This window comes from Puma concolor, chromosome F2, assembly GCF_028749965.1.
Source record: "Puma concolor isolate L17-30 chromosome F2, mPumCon1.1.hap2, whole genome shotgun sequence".
NCBI lineage: Eukaryota > Metazoa > Chordata > Mammalia > Carnivora > Felidae > Puma > Puma concolor.
In genome coordinates, this window is record NC_141684.1 from 16,898,836 (window position 1) to 16,916,484 (window position 17,649).

The 17,649-nt window shown below is 47.2% G+C and overlaps 2 protein-coding genes and 1 long non-coding RNA gene across 3 annotated transcripts in view; 1 reads left to right on the plus strand and 2 right to left on the minus strand.

Moving 5' to 3' along the window:
- Positions 1-366: 366 nt before the first annotated feature.
- Positions 367-17,649, minus strand: part of NTAQ1 (N-terminal glutamine amidase 1) — a 127,940-nt gene continuing 110,657 nt past the window's right edge. Inside the window, exon 6 of the mRNA XM_086696004.1 lies at positions 367-534. Within this exon, the coding sequence (XP_086552130.1) occupies positions 383-534 (152 nt within the window). The 3' untranslated portion in view covers positions 367-382. The remainder of the gene's footprint in view (positions 535-17,649) is intronic.
- LOC147571855 (uncharacterized) lies at positions 13,991-15,820 on the minus strand. Its single transcript, XR_015246769.1, has 2 exons — positions 14,483-15,820; positions 13,991-14,249 (listed from the first exon to the last, which is right to left on the minus strand). It is a non-coding gene; the product is annotated as an uncharacterized LOC147571855 (long non-coding RNA).
- Positions 16,479-17,649, plus strand: part of FBXO32 (F-box protein 32) — a 36,271-nt gene continuing 35,100 nt past the window's right edge. The window contains exon 1 of the mRNA XM_086695398.1: positions 16,479-17,037. Coding sequence (XP_086551524.1) covers positions 16,922-17,037 — 116 coding nt within the window. The 5' untranslated portion in view covers positions 16,479-16,921. The remainder of the gene's footprint in view (positions 17,038-17,649) is intronic.

Here is a 17,649-nt window from a genome sequence, read left to right on the forward strand (position 1 = left end):
TCTCCCAGCACATCCTCCAGCCTGAAACCTCCTGGTTCCCTTTGCTGAGCATGAACCTTCTGGGCTCATCACAGAAAATAGTGACATTTTTAACATTCAGGGTCAGTTTCGCCGACTGCTTCACTTGGGCCACATGGCCACCCTGTCACCTGCATGTGCACATGGGTTAAGCATCAAGGAAGGGTGCCATTGCCGAAAGAAGGGAGACAAAGGATGTCAGAAACCACAGAAATCCATCCCACCTTTCTGTGCTGTTTACTCCTGCTGACAGTCATCCTCCAGGTAATTGTGAAGGTGGGCCATGTAAATGTGTGGGAACTACTGCTTTAACATGGTGAGTAGAAGTCATGAAGTCAGAAAAAGCAGGGAGTTAAACCTCCTCTTACCAGTTGTGCTGGCTATCTCCCAACCGCCTTTCCAGACTCAACATTCTGCCCTTCTCTGCCTTCGCTGTGCCCCAGCAGGCTGCATCAGTGGGCATTTTTGCTCTCCAGCTTCCAGTTGGGTTTCTCAATGGCAGGGACAGGTAGGAGACTGAAGGAAAGGAAGAGAGTGCAGTCAGGGTATTTATTGCTCTTGGTACCTTTCTCCCAAGTCACTGGGACTTGGCTATATCCTTTACCAAAGGCCAGAGCTCCTATCTGGTGGCTCTCTGCTACAACCATGGCTCCTTTCTCCAGGTTTCCATAACTGCTCCCTCCATTTGCCCCGGGGGCCTTGCAGTAGGAATATTCCTCTCCACTCCACTGCCATCCCCACAGTGCCCCCACCATCCCTCGTTGGTTTTCCTTACCTGCTGATGCCATTGTAAGCTGTCCCTTTACTAGACTGTCCTCCCTTACCCCATCCGAGTGTGTCATCTGTTCCCTGCAGAGATATCTGAGTGATAACCCAGCATTGGGACCTCAGGCAAATAACTCAGCTTCCAGGAAATTTAGTTCTCACAACTGAGAATGAAGATAACTATACTTGCCTCTCATGGTCATCATGGGATAACATATGGAGCCTAACACCTTGCCTGATACACGGCAGGCACTCAATCTAAAGACAACTATCTCCTTCACTAGTCTGTGAACTCCCAGGCCAGGGATGTAATTTTACTCATCTTTGAGTCAACAGCAGCTAGTATGTGCTCAATAAATGTTATTTTATGGATTGTCAATCTATTGTTTGGCCCTTGTTCCTTCCCTTTGGTTCTGGAAGATAGATAAGAAAAATATGGTAGCACTTGGCATTAAGCTTCAACCAAACCCAGAAGCTTATAGTGCTGTTCTTTATGTTGTATCTTGTATTTTTTTACAGGTCACAAAAAGAAACTGATTTTATCATACATCATCTACGTGCTTTCTTTAGAAGAGTCCTGCTAAGGAGGGGTGCCATTTAAACATGTGATCCCAGGGGCGCCTGAGTGGCTCAGTGGGTTGAACGTCAGACTTCAGCTCAGGTCATGATCTCACGGTTTGTGAGTTCAAGGCCCACATGAGGCTAGCTGCTGTCAGTGCAGAGACCACTTTGGATCCTCTGTCCCCCTTTCTCTACCTCTCCCCTCCTTGCACTCTCTCCAAACTAAATAAACATTTTAAAGAATAGGGGCGCCTGGGTGGCGCAGTCGGTTAAGTGTCCGACTTCAGCCAGGTCACGATCTCGCGGTCCGTGAGTTCGAGCCCCGCGTCAGGCTCTGGGCTGATGGCTTGGAGCCTGGAGCCTGTTTCCGATTCTGTGTCTCCCTCTCTCTCTGCCCCTCCCCCGTTCATGCTCTGTCTCTCTCTGTCCCAAAAATAAATAAAACGTTGAAAAAAAAAAATTTAAAAACATTTTAAAGAATAAATAAAAAACAAACATGTGATCCTGAATTCCTGGTTAGCTCAACCAGTTGAGTGTCTGACTCTTGATTTCAGCTCAGGTCATGATCCCAGGGTCATGGAATCGAGCCCCACATCAGGCTCCACACTTAGTGGATTCCCTCTCTCTCCCTCTGCCCCTCTCCCCCCACTCCCTAAAGTCGAAAAAATCAATCAATCAATCAATCAATAAACAAAGAAACATGTGATCTTGCACCAATATTTGGAGACTCAACTCTGTAACAGCACTCTGGACCCCACTGGTCTCTCCAGGTTTAGGGGCTCCTAATGCTGCTTCAGCCTTTAAAACCTTTAAAACTCTTATGGTTTGGCTCCCTCCCTCTCTACCTTTTTTTTTTCCTTCCCCTCCCCCATGGTCTTCTGTTAAGTTTCTCAGGACCCACATAATAGTGAAAACATAAGAGACTCTTAAAAACTGAGAACAATCTGAGGGTTGATGGGGGGTGAGAGGGAGAGGAGGGTTGGTGATGGGTATTGAGGAGGGCACCTGTGGGGATGAGCACTGGGTGTTGTATGGAAACCAGTTTGACAATAAATTTCATATTAAAAAAATAAATAAATAAAAATAAAAAATAAAAAAAAAAATAAAACCTTTAAAACTGTTGAAAGCACAAGAACATGGAGAGCTCCACCCACCAGGATAGGCACGCTGGCTCAAACATGTCTCCAGTGCTATAGGATCAAACACTATGGAAGATGCTCACCTCACCTCCCAAAGGCTCTCTGCCCTCCCTATGGCAGAGGAGGGTCTTCAAATTCAGGCTCTAACTTGCCTTCCAGATTCATTTCCTGTCTCCTTTCATGCAACCTCTGCTCCGGCAACACTGAGTCAGCACCGTTTCCCAAACACCCTGGGCTCTCTTATTCCCACATGGCTTTGCCCTCTGCCTGAATGTCTTCCTCCTTGTCCTTTCTCCAGTGAAGTGAGGCTTGTCCTTCAGCTGTACCTCTCCTGTGGAACCTTCCATGACCTCCCCATAACAGAATAAGTGCCTATCTCCCCTATGCACCAGATATACTACACGTTACATTTTAGTGCAATGAGTCTGTCTCCCCAATAGATGCTCATAATCTCTAGCATTCATTAAGCATCTATTATGTGCCTGTGGCTCCATGAACATCTCATTTAATTCCCACACCAGCTCTTCATTAGGTCCTAAACTGTAAATGCCATGATTACAGAGACCACCTGAGTATGTGTTTTGGGTGCTGGTTTCGGGGAATGGTTTTGTTTGTTTGTTGGGTTTTTTCTTTTTTTTTTTTAGTTTATTTATTTATTTTTGGAGAGAGAGCAAGAGCAAAGGAAGTACAAAGAGAGGGGTGGGGAGAGAGAGAGAATCCCAACTAGGCTCCACACTCTCAGCACAGAGCCTAACACAGGGCTCAAACCCATGAACTGTAAGATCATGACCTGAGCCGAAATCAAGAGTCAGATGCTTAACCGACTGAGCCACACAGGCACCCCTGTTGTTTTTTTTTTCCCCTTTTTTGCTTTGTTTTTGTCTTTATTTTTCTTTTGTTTTGTGTATTTGGACAGTTTATTTTATGCATTTTTCCTTTCAGTCTTATACTTCTGATACATAGCACTGTCACATTTCAAGTGTTCAACAAATACTTACTGAATGAATGAAAGTTGGCTTTTTTTTTAATTTTTTTAACTTATGAAGACACTCAAAAGCAGAGACTGGAATGAGTTTACCCATGGCTCTCTCACTGTGCTCAGCCTGTGTCTGGTGGGCGAGGGCCACGCCCCATTCATCTTGATTTTACCAATGGCAAGACTTTATGTGGCATCCAGTAAGTACAAAATAAAAGCTTAGAGAAGGAATAAATGAATGTTTGGGGAATGCATATCCCAAAGGATTATAACCTGATGACAGGCAACTGAAAAAAAGGTAGAGTCACAGCTAAATTCTACCACATGTCTGTAGAAATCAACTTTCTCATTTAAAGTATAAAAATGATGTTACTTGCCATAAGTAATGCTAGGAGGAAAGTCTATTTGCCCAACTTTCTAAGGTAAATGAGACTTTTAAAATAGCCCTGCTCTTATTTTGCATTACTTCTGGCATGCCTTCTTCCTGGAAGTCTCCATGTAAATCAAACATTTGTAGATCGAATTGATTTAAATATTGTAGGAACCCTTGATTTTTCAAGAAACACTACTGCATAGCCTTTGGGAAAATCAAGACTGCTCCAGTAAAATGATAATTTTATGCTTCAATAAAATGAAGTCATCTCCCAATTTGTGTCACACAGGGGCCCAGCAGGTTACAAAACTCTGTTCAAATGGTTTAACTTAAGAGGTTTTAACAAAGGGATCTGTTACAGAGGTGTGGATAGAGTTAAGGGAGCCCTCAAGAGGTGAGGGCAGCAGGAAGCTGTTACTACCTCTGGGTCTTAGGGGCAAGAGGAAGAATGTGATTTTGCAGAGCCCAATGAGAGTTGAAATCAGGGCAGAGCAGCTGCCTGGCAGGAACTAAAATTGTGGAAGGGCTAAGCATATGATGCTAAAGCAAAACGGGAGAGAGGAAGAAATCAATCTCTCTCTCTCTCTCTCTCATCCTTTGCCAGTAACTTTCATTGACCAAACCCAACCAGAAACCAGAGCACGAGGAAGCCCAGGTGAGATGGTCTGGATGGACTGGAGGGAAAAGGGGAGGGATGCTGGGGAAAACCTGAATGGTTCCCCCCTTTTGCATTTACTCAGCATCCATCTTGCACCTCATCCAGATGAAGAAACCCATCCCCAACATCCCAGAGGACCAAAGTCCCATAAGCTGCTGTCATGGTAAGGAGAGATCAATACAGTCACACTTTCACTTGGAACCTATATTGTAACATGCCCTTCACATGAGGCAGAAAGTCAAGCCCATAAAGAAGACCATAATCAGTTAGAGAAGACATGCCTACCAACAACAATCCCAACGTCATCTTCTGGTCATGGGACAAAAATCAGCAATCTCTCCACCACCACTATTCTACGTTCTCCCTCAGCACTTCAGCTAGTTGGAGTTTGTTAGCCGATAGGATGAGCCAACTCTTCATTTCCTGAGGATCAGAGCCCTCAGTGGTCCTGTACTGACCATATTATCACGGTTTTTCATTAACCATTATTATTGTGGTGCTAAGAAGTGACCTGGTGAGCCTTCTGGGCTCTGGATATGGTCTCTCTTGCCTTCACTGGGTAGCAATAACCTATTTCCATTAATAATTAGGATCAGTCACTCCAATCAATACAGTTACCTCCTGCCTACTTGTTGATTCAGTGGCAGGAGGAGCTTCAAAGGGCTAAGGACAGTTTTAGCTTCAACTTCAATGGAACCATGTCTGTGCTTTCTGGTGGAAGCCAGAACATCTAAACCCATCAACCCAAGATTTCAGGGATGGGAAGCCAAAGCTCTCTAGGTGGCTTGTTAAGTATAATAGCCTAAAAATGAGATGGGGACTACGTTCACCTCCCCACTTCTGGACATGGTGGAAACACTGTATTTACTGCATTCTGTAAGACAGGAGCCCCAAGCTTTTAGAACATTATTCCCCAGCAGTCTTTAGAAGGTCATTCTACAGTTCTGTGAAGCTTCTGAGTGATGGGTCACATAGTCAAATCAGCTGACTTTGCCAGCAAGCACCCAGTGCTATACTTCTTTTATCATAAAATGAGTCCCTTGGTTATTGACAGGTAGAATACCAATCAATCGCAGTCTTTCCAGACTACACACTGGCCGCTATGACACAAAACGTTAGCCATGTCTGTGGTCCTGAGTCTCACACGCATGAAAGAAGAATTTTCTTCCCAAGGTCTAGAAGTGTGCTTTCTCTGCCCTTATGCTCCCTATTGCCCTCACATAACCTTCAGGAGGCAGAATTGTTTCATAGAAAGAGCACAAGCTTTGGAGTTAAAAGTCCTGGATTGAAATCCCTGCTCTGCCATGCATAAGCTGTGTGAGTCTAACTATGAGTCTGACTATTTATTCTTTGTGAATAAATAGGGATATGATACCTTACATATCATTTAACCCCTGCCTTGCGGGGGGCAGGGGTTAAATAAACCAATGTAGATAAAAGTCAGACAACAACAGGTATTCAATAAATATCACTTCCTTCCTCCTGCCTTCAAGCTAAATTCCACATCTGAAGCATCAATTTAGGAAATGGTTTGTAACAAAAAGTGTACCTTAGGGAAATTTATAAGATATTCTCTGGGTTCAGCCATGCTGCCCTGATGAGGTCCATGCCATGGATTTATAAGAAAAATCTACAGCTCTGAGCTTTTGAATTCCTCTTGTTTCACTTTCACACATGGGCAGTTCAGCTGTCTTCCCGGGCTCCATATTTCTAAACCTGCCAGCTTTGTGCAAGCCAAAATCCCCTGTCTGGGCTTGAGTCCAGTTTTCTCAGTGGATGATTTCTTTAGGTAAGTCCTAATACTTACAAATCATCCTCTCTGGTCTAATTCAACTGTTGGCCCAAGTGCACGCATAAGCACATGAGATCACAGGTGCTTGGAGGGGTGATGGGCAGAGGAGACAGTGTGTTCGTATGTGACCCAGGCCCCAAATGCCTCCTACATGGAGCTTCCATACTGTCACAGTCACTGTTTGCAAGGAACAGAAATCGACCCCAACTCTTCTAAGCACAAAGATTTTACTGGAAGACTATCGGTTCATAAAGGCTGAAGAAACAGGCATGGAAAACTGAGGCAAGAACTGAGAGGGCCCCCAGAGGACCAGATAGCAAGGATCATGGCAAAGCTGCTACAGCAGGGGCCAGCCAGGGTCAGCATCCCTCCAATGAGGAAATGCCAACCTCCTTCCAGCACTTCTCCAGGAGAGTGTGTGTGATTGGTGCAGCCCAAGTCACATCCTGCCCCTGACTGGACCACAGCTGGGAGAGAAGTCCCTCTGGATCCCGGATTTAGAAGTCGGCACAACCTCCCACCATACTTGAGGCATCCCCTGTCCCCCACATCAGGGCGCTCACAGGGGGTACAAATTGGATGGTAAAAATATTTACATAAAACAAATTTTCAGCACCCACCCATTCACTTGTTGGTTTTAGGCAATTTCATTCTTATTTGTAGTGAGAATGGCACTATATATTCATAACATTTTTAAAGACAGGTGAAAAAGGAACATTTCATTTCATGGGACAGGACTGTGTACTATCACCACTGGTAAAAAAAACAATCTTATTTGAGATGGATCAGATAATGGAGGACAAAAAAGAAGATACCTTTTGAATGTTGTTCCAAATGGAGCTCCTTCCTCTTCCCTGGGTAGGCCTTGGCAATTAGAAATAAGTCCCTTCCACAACACAGGCAATGTCCCCAGGGAAGAGGAAATGCAGAGTTTGTCCTGTTCATGGCCCTAAAATGAGTGAAAGTGAGGACTCACTCAGAACAGTGAGACAGTCCTCAGACCCTCACCCAACCGTTGGTTTATTCTTTCACCTAATGTAGAATCTGTCTTGATATTGAAGTTGTGAGTTCAAACCCCATGTTGAGCATAATAGAGCTTACTTAAAAAGAAGGAAGGGGGTTCCTGGGTGGCTCAGTCAGTTGAGCATCTGACTTCAACTCAGGTCATGATCTCACAGTTCATGGGTTCAAGGTCGCATCAGGCTCTGTGCTGACAGCTAGAAGCCTGGAGCCTGCTTCAGATTCTGTGTCTCCCTCTCTCTGCCCTCCCCCGCTTGCATTCCATCTCTCTCAAAGAAAAAAGAAAAAAATTTTTAAAAATTTAAAAAGAAGGAAAGAAGGGAGGGAAAAAGAAAGAGAGAGAGAAAGAAAAGAAAGAGAAGGAAGGGAGGGAGGGAGGGAGGGAGGGAGGGAGGGAGGGAGGGAGGGAGGGAGGAAAGAAGGAAGGAAGGAAGGAAGGAAGGAAGGAAGGAAGGAAGGAAGGAAGGAAGGAAGGAAAGAAGGAAGGAAGAAGAATCTGGAAAGCCTTCCTTCTTCCTTGGTGCTGTCCTTTCTTCATCCCTGATCAATCACCAAGTCCTGGGTGTTTGCCTCCTACAGGAGTCTCAAGTTCATCTCCTCCTCACCGCCCCAGCTACTACCCTCCTGGCTCTGATGCTCATCAGCTGCTGCCTGCAAACAGTGACATCCTCCTGACTCCTGTCCGTTCTGTGTGCTTCTTCCGTCCTTCCCTCTGCCCTCCCCCCCAAGAGATATCTATTACAGCACAGCCTACCTGCGTCATTCCCTGTTTACAGCTCTCTGAGGCTCCTACTGCTTCAGATAAAGCCCAAGCTTTCTACCAGACCTCACAGAACCCTCTGCAATCTGCCTCCACCCCCTCCATCCCAGCCTTTCTCACTATCTGCTCACACTCTGTCCTTCGAGGCACCCCAGGCTCTTCCGCCCCTTTTGTCACTGTTCCTGCCGTCTCCTCTACCTGGATGCTTTATCTCCATTCGCTTCATCAGTTCCTACTCATCCTTTAAGATCCAACTCCTGGCAGCCTTGCCTGACCAGGCCAGGTTCAGTCACGTGATTTACCCTTGTGGGTGTCCCAACAAACCCTGTGCAAATCCCAATCACTATACATGGCACATAGTTTTAGGAATACATATTTGTATATGTCTCTCTCCCTACGGCCTATACACCCCCTGAGAGTAAATGCTCATTTTTGTGTTCCTAAAGTTGCTTCAGAAGAGCACCAGAACATAGCAGAGGCATGATATACCCCTGTTGAGACAGTGAATGAATGATATTCGACAACAGATTTTACAGCCTGTAAGACGATCAAAATCAGAACTGAAGATAACCACTCCTTTTGCTTAGTTGACAGAGGAGAGAAATCTAATTTATGCCCCATCTCTTCAACAGATACACAATTTGAAGACATTTAGCAAAAGCTTTTATGCAATACCATTTTTAGCAAAGCAGATGTTTAAAAGACTAAATTATTTCTTAAATTACTATCAACAGTAAACCCTGGTTGAAAATATTATGTCCCTTAAGGGACTGGATTTCTCAGGCTGTAGTCAGAATGGGAAAGAAGATGAACATTCTGTACTTATTTTTAAATTACATTCTTCTTCCTGAAATGAATGTACTGCTGTTTTTAAAAAAAAAAAATCACAGGCTCATTTTATTTTTATTTTTATTGAATCATCTGAGACAAACAGTAAAATGGTTTTCAGTTCATGGACCACAATTTCTAGGTGACGACTTAGAAATTCAGTCCCACCTACACTGAGACCTCCTTGGCACTTTGATCTTTGATATGCACCAGGCATCAGGCATACAATAGTGAGCAGAACACTTCTAGAGACTTTTGCTTTCTTTTTTTTTTTAATTTTTTTTTATTGTTTACTCCTTTTTTGACAGAGAGAGAGAGAGAGAAAGAGAAAGAGAGCATGAGCAGGGGAGGGGCAGAGAGAGAAGGAGACAGAATCGGAAGCAGGCTTCAGGCTCTGAGCTGCCCGCACAGAGTCTGACGCGGGGCTCAAACTCACAAACTGTGAGATCATGAACTGAGCCAAAGTCGGACGCTCAACTGACTGAGCCACCCAGGGGCCCCTAGACTTTTCCTTTCTAATGGAGGTGACAGGCAGCCACCCAACAAGAAAGACAGGAGAGAGTTGTATTTTTCTATTTCCCAAAGAAAATCTGTAATCATGTTAATGATCACCCTTCAATCAAGGATGCCATAGAATCATACAACCATCTTTATAACGTGTGTACATAAATGTGAAAACTGAACACCAAACAGGTTAAGTGACTTCTCCAGGATTTGACAAGTCAGTAGTTAACTCACATGAGGAAACACACTGCATGACTCACCAACCATTCTAATCCCCAGGGCTGACCAGTCAAAACCTGCAGTGATTACCACAATCTGTCAAAAGGTAACAAGCAGTAAATCCACATTCAATCTGGTGGCCAGGTAAATGCTGATTTTTCAATTCTGTCGTTTCTCTAGGATCCTGGTTGACTTTGAAGAGTAGCATCTCTAGGGGATCAAATTGTTTTTCTTGTACCTTCTGGAACAAACTCACTGATGAGAAGCCCTAATAAGATCTGATCACTGGATCAAATCACAGAGGATTTGAATTTTACTTCAAAGTGTACATTTCTCAGGGACATTGATCAGCAAGATTACTGGAACATTCAAACACTGTGGGTTTGGTCTCATGGTGCCCAAAGAAGAGAGTTTCTCTTCTTTGAGACTTAGCTTTTTCAAGGGTAAAAGGAGGGAATTGGATTAGGTAAACTCTCTAAAAGTTTGTTCTGATTTTTAAGCAGACCTTTGAGTAAATGTTTAACATATCTAAGCCTTAGTCTCTTCATCTATTAAATGGGGATAAAAATACCTTGCAAAATTATATGAACATTAGTGATAATAACAAGTAACCATGAGATACAATGTCTAGATGAATTTCAGTCCAAGCTATTTTTGTATATGAGAAATCTCAGAACTAAAATTTGTTACTCAACTATTCAAGATACCATCTGAAAGGTTATAGATAGGATGATTTTAACCAATTTCAGGCACTAATAGTGTATTTAAAACTTGACATCCGTAACAAATTTAAGATCCTCATTTTAAAATGTGTTTTTAGGGGCACCTGGGTGGCTCAGTCAGTTAAGCATCTGACTCTTCATTTCGGCTCAGGCCAAGATCTCTCAGTTCATAGGTTCAAGCCCTGTGTGGGGCTCTGTGCTGACAGTGCAGAACCTACCTGGGATTCTGTCTCCCTCTCTCTCTCTCTCTGACCCTCCCCCACTCATTCTCTCTCTCTCTCTCTCTCTCTCTCTCTCTCTCTCTCTCTCTTTCTCTCTCAAAAGTGAATAAACATTTGGGGCACCTGGGTGGCTCAGTTGGTTGAGAGTCCGGCTTCGGCTCAGGTCATGATCTCACAGTCTGTGAGTTCAAGCCCCGTGTCGGGCTCTGTGCTGACAGCTCAGAGCCTGGAGTCTGCTTCGGATTCTGTGTCTCCCTCTCTCTCTGCCCCTCCCCTGCTCATGCTCTGTCTCTCTCAGTCTCAAAAATAAACAAGAACATTAAAAATATAAATAAACATTTAAAAATAATAATGATAAATAAAAATAAAATGTGTTTTTATAAAAAGACACTAGAAGTCTGGACTATTCGTAAGTGTGGTTTCATTCATTTCTCTATATTGTACAAAAGTTAGCAGCCTTGCCTCCAAATCCTATTTACTACTTATTAAAAGGAAAAAAAAAAAGAATTTTCATTAAAATTGAACAACTGGGCTATGAAAGAAGGAGGATTATAGCAAAATGCCCTTGACCCTCTCTCAAAAACAGAACCAGGCCCACATTTGAGGAATGCCAAATGATTCTCATTAAAGTAATGAGAATATTTTCAGTGACATGTGTCTGACCGACTTTAATTTAGTTGGCAGGACTCATGGCATCCAGAGACCCAAAAATACCACACAGCCAGCAGTGCCTGCTCAAACACACCTAACAGACGTATTTCACACTGTTTCAAGGATGCCCCACCCTAGACAGACAGGGTGTAGGGTCATATGCAGATTGTTGTGGCATTAAACACACGGTCCTGCGACAGCACTGACAGGTTGAATTTAATATCCTGAGTTCCTCTAGCTCCCCCTTTACAAAATGCACTCTAACTTGGACAGAACAAGCCAACAGATTTGGTTGATCCCAGCCCCCGCCCCACCCAACAAGCTATTTTTAACTTACAACTACTGCTGATAAGTATTTAAAAAAAAACAAAAAACAAAAAACACAACCTTTCAGAAAGAGAAACTATGAAAAAACAAAATAGCATTGCATTTTAGTGAGAAGTAGTCAGTCCCTCAGCCAAAACCATAAACAAATGTCATTTGGGGCTAGAAACAACAGAGCACTTCGTATTTATCAATCCTTTCCACAAACAATTTTTATAAACAGCCTTATGAGGCAGTGGGCAGGCTAAAATTATACTGGGTTTACCTTTGGAAATGTAGTCTTCTGAGCAGAATAAGACCCATTTCCATAGTTTAAGTGCAAGAAATTGCAGCTAGTAATAGGCAAGCTATCATTTCATTGTACAATTTGCTCCAGTATAGACGGTTTTTCCCACATCTGGAAATTAGCTGGGTGAGCTATGCTCCATGCCCTCGAAAGTTAAAATTCGGTGGGTAGACATGGACTTAAGCAAATAAAAGCTGGAGGTGCAAGTTTTGCATAAAGATAATAATACTCTTTACCATTGGTGCTGGCACCTTTATGGATATTGTATGCACATTAACTCAATAAATCCTCACTACACCCTTTGAGGTGGGTACTATCATGATTCCCATTTTGCAAATGAGGAAACTGAGAGGATAAGTAACTTGTCCAAGGCCACACAGCTATTTAAAGTGGGGAACTAGGGGCGCCTGGGTGGCGCAGTCGGTTAAGCGTCCGACTTCAACCAGGTCACGATCTCACGGTCCGTGAGTTCGAGCCCCGCGTCGGGCTCTGGGCTGATGGCTCGGAGCCTGGAGCCTGTTTCCGATTCTGTGTCTCCCTCTCTCTCTGCCCCTCGCCCGTTCATGCTCTGTCTCTCTCTGTCCCAAAAATAAATAAACGTTGAAAAAAAAAAAAAATTTAAAGTGGGGAACTATGATTCGAACCCAATCTGGCTCCCGTCAGGGCTGGAGACAGACCCGGGGACGAGCTTGGGTTTCACCCTACTGGCTGGATGATCTTCAAGACAGGCTACCTAACTTTTCAGAGCCTCGGCTTCCTCATCTGTAAAACAGGGAACGATCACACCCATTTCACAGGCTTTTGTGAGGAGTATTAAACAGGATCACGTTTGCAAAGTGCTTGACACAGTGTCTTCAGCATGGCTAGCCTCTGCCATGGGGGAACAAGTGTTTAAACACTTAAAACGTTTTTTTCTAAGATGTCACCTTTTGACCTCCTTTCCTGTTTGCCTCACTAGCTGGTAAGGCCCGACTCGTGGAGGATTCAGCTATGCGGGCTAGGATTCGGGGCTGCCCACCCTCCCTCCTCTCTACCCTGCTGTGTCCTTCGGAGGAATTAGGGGTCAACAGGAGAAGACAGGGGAATAACAGCATCCTGAGTAGTTCAACACTTATTGAGTCATTTACTGATTGCGAGAGTCACGTACCAAACACCATGACAAGCACTGTGGTGACTAAAACACGAAGACACGGCCCTACCAACAAGGAGTTCACAGCCCCATAGAGGAGAAGCACACATTTTTTTAAAAAAATCAAATACCCAGGGGTGCCTGGGTGGCTCAGTTGGCTAAGCATTCGACTTCCACTCAGGTCATGATCTCACGGTTTGTGAGTTCGAGCCCCGTGTCAGGCTCACTGCTGTCAGTGCAGATCCTGCTTCAGATCCTCTGTTCCCTTCTCTCTCTGCCTCTCCCCCACTCTCACACGCCTTCTCTCTCTCAAAAATAAATATTTTTTTAAAAAATCAAATACCCAGCATGTCACATGGGCAATCTGTGGTAGGAAGCTGGTCAGGAGAGGCAGTGGCCCAGTGTCCATGCAAACGTACTCGCATTGTGTGCCCTGCTCAAACCAGGCCATGCGGGTCCTCCCCGGCCTGTGCCTTGTGAAATTCTCGGAGCATCTGTCTGCCTCTGCATCTTCAGTCAGAAGCTAAGACACCTTAGCTGATACCTTATCTTTGTGGTTCTCAAATGCTCAGTCACGATATGGCCTCCAATCGCAAGACTTTGCAAAGTCCAGCCAGTATCTGATATGAAGCTAACTGTTCTAAAGATAGTCTAGCACTTTCTTTATCCTGAGGGGCTCAGCATTGAAAGGCTTCCTAGCAGAAACAATATGTTTGAAGAAGTGTTGAGTTAGATGTTTAATGGTGTGGGAAATCTAAAGCAGTCACTGACACTTCAGAAGAAGGCTGGGTTAGATAGGATAACCACAACTTTTTTTCTTTTCTTTTCTTTATTTTTTCTTTCTTTTTTTTTTTTTTAGAAGGAAGATAGAGCTGAAGTACAAGAAACAAACACTGAGGCTCTCTGAGATTAATTCTTAGCAAAAAAAAAAAAAAAGTGATTTCCTACATATGCTTGAATTTTAGAAGTGAAAAAAACTTTGACAAACTTTCAGCCACTCAATCCTTTGTCACTACTGGCTGTGTAACAAAGACCACAATAATGTCAGTGGCATTCAAGAATAAACGTTTATTTCTTGCTGATGTATCTGTAGGGTAACTGAGGTGTCTGCTCCCTGTGTGCCATGCTGGGACCAAGGCTCTAGCCGTGGCCACCCAGGGTATACCCTTGCCACGGAAACACAAGAACACACAATCAACCAGACAAGCACGCACCCCATATCTCCTCATGTCATATCCGCCGGCATCTCACCGACCAAAGCAAGTCACCTAGCCAAGCCCAACATCAAGAATCAGAGGGGCGCCTGGGTGGCACAGTCGGTTAAGCGTCCGACTTCAGCCAGGTCACGATCTCGCGCTCCGTGAGTTCGAGCCCCGCGTCAGGCTCTGGGCTGATGGCTTGGAGCCTGGAGCCTGTTTCCGATTCTGTGTCTCCCTCTCTCTCTGCCCCTCCCCCGTTCATGCTCTGTCTCTCTCTGTCCCAAAAATAATAAACGTTAAAAAAAAAAAAATTTTAAAAAAAGAATCAGAGAAGTACACATCACTAAGAGGCCATGGGCCCCGTGGATGTGTAACGTCACCAAAGAGGATGGAAGAACTAGTACGAATAATCCCATTTACAATGATTTCAATCCAGAGAGGGAGGCATTAGAGGCTCTATTTTTTTCTTGATTGTTCAAAAAACTGAACCTCCAGAATTTAAGTCATTCATCCACATCAGACAGCAGTGTGTTGCCCTAGCAGAATTAGAATTCAAATCTTCTGCCTTCTTCGGTTTCTATAGTGATGTAGCTTAGGGACATGTAACTAGCAGGCATCTTTAATAATCACATCCCTCAATTACGCTCCCTTGCAGATATCAGTTCTGTCCAGCAAAGGCCAGACTCAACATTGTCTCATCTGTTAGCATGATCACTGTGTTTATCATTTGTTTAGGATCTTCTGCGCTGTTTTTACAAGCTATTTTTACTATTACCACACTAATAAATTATTTATGGTGGGAAACCTGAATCAGAAAACTCTGGCTACTTGAAAACAGACTTTATTAAAAACATCTCCTTCCCCCTCCACCATGCACCCCTCCCAAGGCTCACACGATCATTTTGCCTACTTTAAGCCTTAAAGATTGCACAGTCTGTGGAACAGAAAACACTTGTAGATGGCTGCAGAGGAAGGAATATTGAGGGGTCAAGTTTGAAACTAATTCTTGAGTGTGGAATTTTTACTTGCTACAACTGCTATGTGCCTTCTCATTGCCAAACAGATCAGACTGTGAAGCATCATAACTAGAAGTCACGAAGGGTTTCCTGAGCTACCCCGAGCCAGCAGCCTCCCACATCCGATCGCCTATTCCTACAACAAATAGTTATTGAAAGTCTACTCTTGGCCTGGCAAGGTGCTGGGATATCCCTCCAACAAGACCTAGGAGCTCTCAAGGACTTTACGTTCGGCAGAGAGGGACGGAGAGGAATGGATTATCACAAACAAACTAAAACTAAAACTGAACAGGGTGATTTCAGATGGTACTAAGGCTTGTGAAGAAGTTAGCCTTGGCATCCTGGGTAAGTCACCGGCTTAACTTTCCTCTGGGGCCCTTAGTGCCCTCATCTGGAAAACCCGTGTCGCTCCCACACTGGCTGCTTGCCCGAGGTTATGAAGACCGGGTTAACAAGCTAGTCCCTGAGGGTCTCGGCAACTGCACTGGGGCACCGCCAGCTCACCGCACTTCCTTTAACCCCCATCGGTCGGGTGGATGGGCTTCTGCGTCCCTCGCCCCCAACGCATACCAAAACTAAAACATAACTCCTGGCCTAGTATTTCCCGGAGAGAAATTAACAGCCCTGAGGATGTTGAACAGCGGGAAGGAGAGGCGGGCACAGCCCCGGAGCTGGAGCGAGGCTCGGACACCTTTAACGTGCGGCCTGGTGCCCCAGAGGTCGGCGCTGCTCGCTTAGCGTGCTGAGAGAGAGAGTAGGGTGGGGGACTGTCCCTGCTCTCCACTCCCACCCCGCAGGCACCAGAAGCGCCCGGCCTCCCTGTCCTTGTCCTCTCTTTGGCACCCTCGGAGACAGGCCTGGCAGAGGACACGTGGACGGCGGCTCGGGGGCAGGGTGGGGTGGGGGCTGCCCCTCCTCCCCACCGCTGCCCCGCAGGGGTTGCCCTCTTCCGTCCAAGAGCCGGGGCTGGGGCTGCGAGAGAGGCTCGGAGGCTGTGGTCTCCTCCCCCGCTCTGCTCCTGGCCGCGCTGTGCTCCCCCAGTTCCGGAAGAGCTGCTCTGATCGCGGGGCGCAGTGACAGCTCGGGGATGGGAGGGGCGCTCTCCCTCCTCCCCACCCCCGCCCAGCAGTGACCCAGACGCCGCTCGGGCCTCCTTTCTGCGCCGCGCCAGCCCGGGAGCCGCGGGAGGACGGGGCGCGGCTTCCCGAGCGCCGGGCCCCGCTCTCCCGGCGGCGGCGGCAGCTGCGCCCTGGGGGGGCGGGGAGCGGGCGCCGGGGGGCCAGGGGCGGAGGGGCGGCGGGAGCCCCGGCCTGGCAGCGCGGCTTCAAGTTTCCACCGGCGCGCGGTTGTGCAACAGCCTCGGGAGCGGCAGCCGCGGGCGCCTCGGAAAACAAGCCGAGCCCATAAACAAAGCCACGTGGGCTCCGGCGGGGGGGCCGGGCTAAGAGCAGGCGGCTCTTCCGGCAACAAAGGGCCGGGGCCGGCGGCCCGCGATAAATACTGCGGCCGGGACGGCGGCGCGGCACACTGGCCAGCCCCGCGCGCCCTGCGGCCCTCCCCGGCGCCGCGCCCTCTCCGAGCCCAGGCGCTCGGCTCCGCGGCCCCCGAACCCGCAGCCCTCCACGCCGCCTCCCTGCAGCCGCCCCCGCGTCGGCCCCAGCACCCCTGAGCGTCCGCCCAGGGCAGCGCGTCCCCGAGGCCGCCCGGCCGGTCCTGTCCGTCAGTCCGCCGAGTCCGACCGTCGCGTCGCCCCCGGAGCCATGCCATTCCTCGGGCAGGACTGGCGGTCCCCCGGGCAGAGCTGGGTGAAGACGGCCGATGGCTGGAAGCGCTTCCTGGATGAGAAGAGCGGCAGCTTCGTGAGCGACCTCAGCAGGTGAGTGGATCGGCCACCAACGTGCAGCCCCGCGAAACAGACCTGGGCTGGTTTCGGGGGCGCAGGGGCGGGAGAGTGGGGGGCACGCAGGGCTGGAACCGGGTGAGGAGGAAGCCCCTGGACCAGGGCGGGGGGGCGGCGGAGTGCAGGGGAGGAGAGAGAAGTTGACGGGGTTTCTGCAGAGGTCGCTACAGCACGGGACTCGGGGAATTTGGTTTCTCTTATTGTTCAGGGTCTGCGTCTCCAAGTGGGCACAACTCTTTACAGAGCCCCGGGTCCCTCTGGGAATCTGACGACAGACGCAGACCTTGTCCGCAAACGTTCAAACTCAAGCATACAACTTCAGGGGACCCCCGCCTTAAGGACACTGGAGTCGCGCCGTCCGCCTGGGCGGGGGCGCGGGCGAGTGGGCTTCGCACCTTTAAACCGCTGGGGGTGGCGGGGCTCGGAGCACCCTAGCGCCGTGGGCACAAGTCGGGTGACGCGATCGGACATGGGTGCAGCACCTCCAGGCTCTTCCCACGCACGGGCGACCGCAGAGTGGGCAGGGAGGATGAGTAACCAGGAAGGGGCGGCCAGATGGTCCCTGGGGCACCGGCGCTTGCGGGGCGG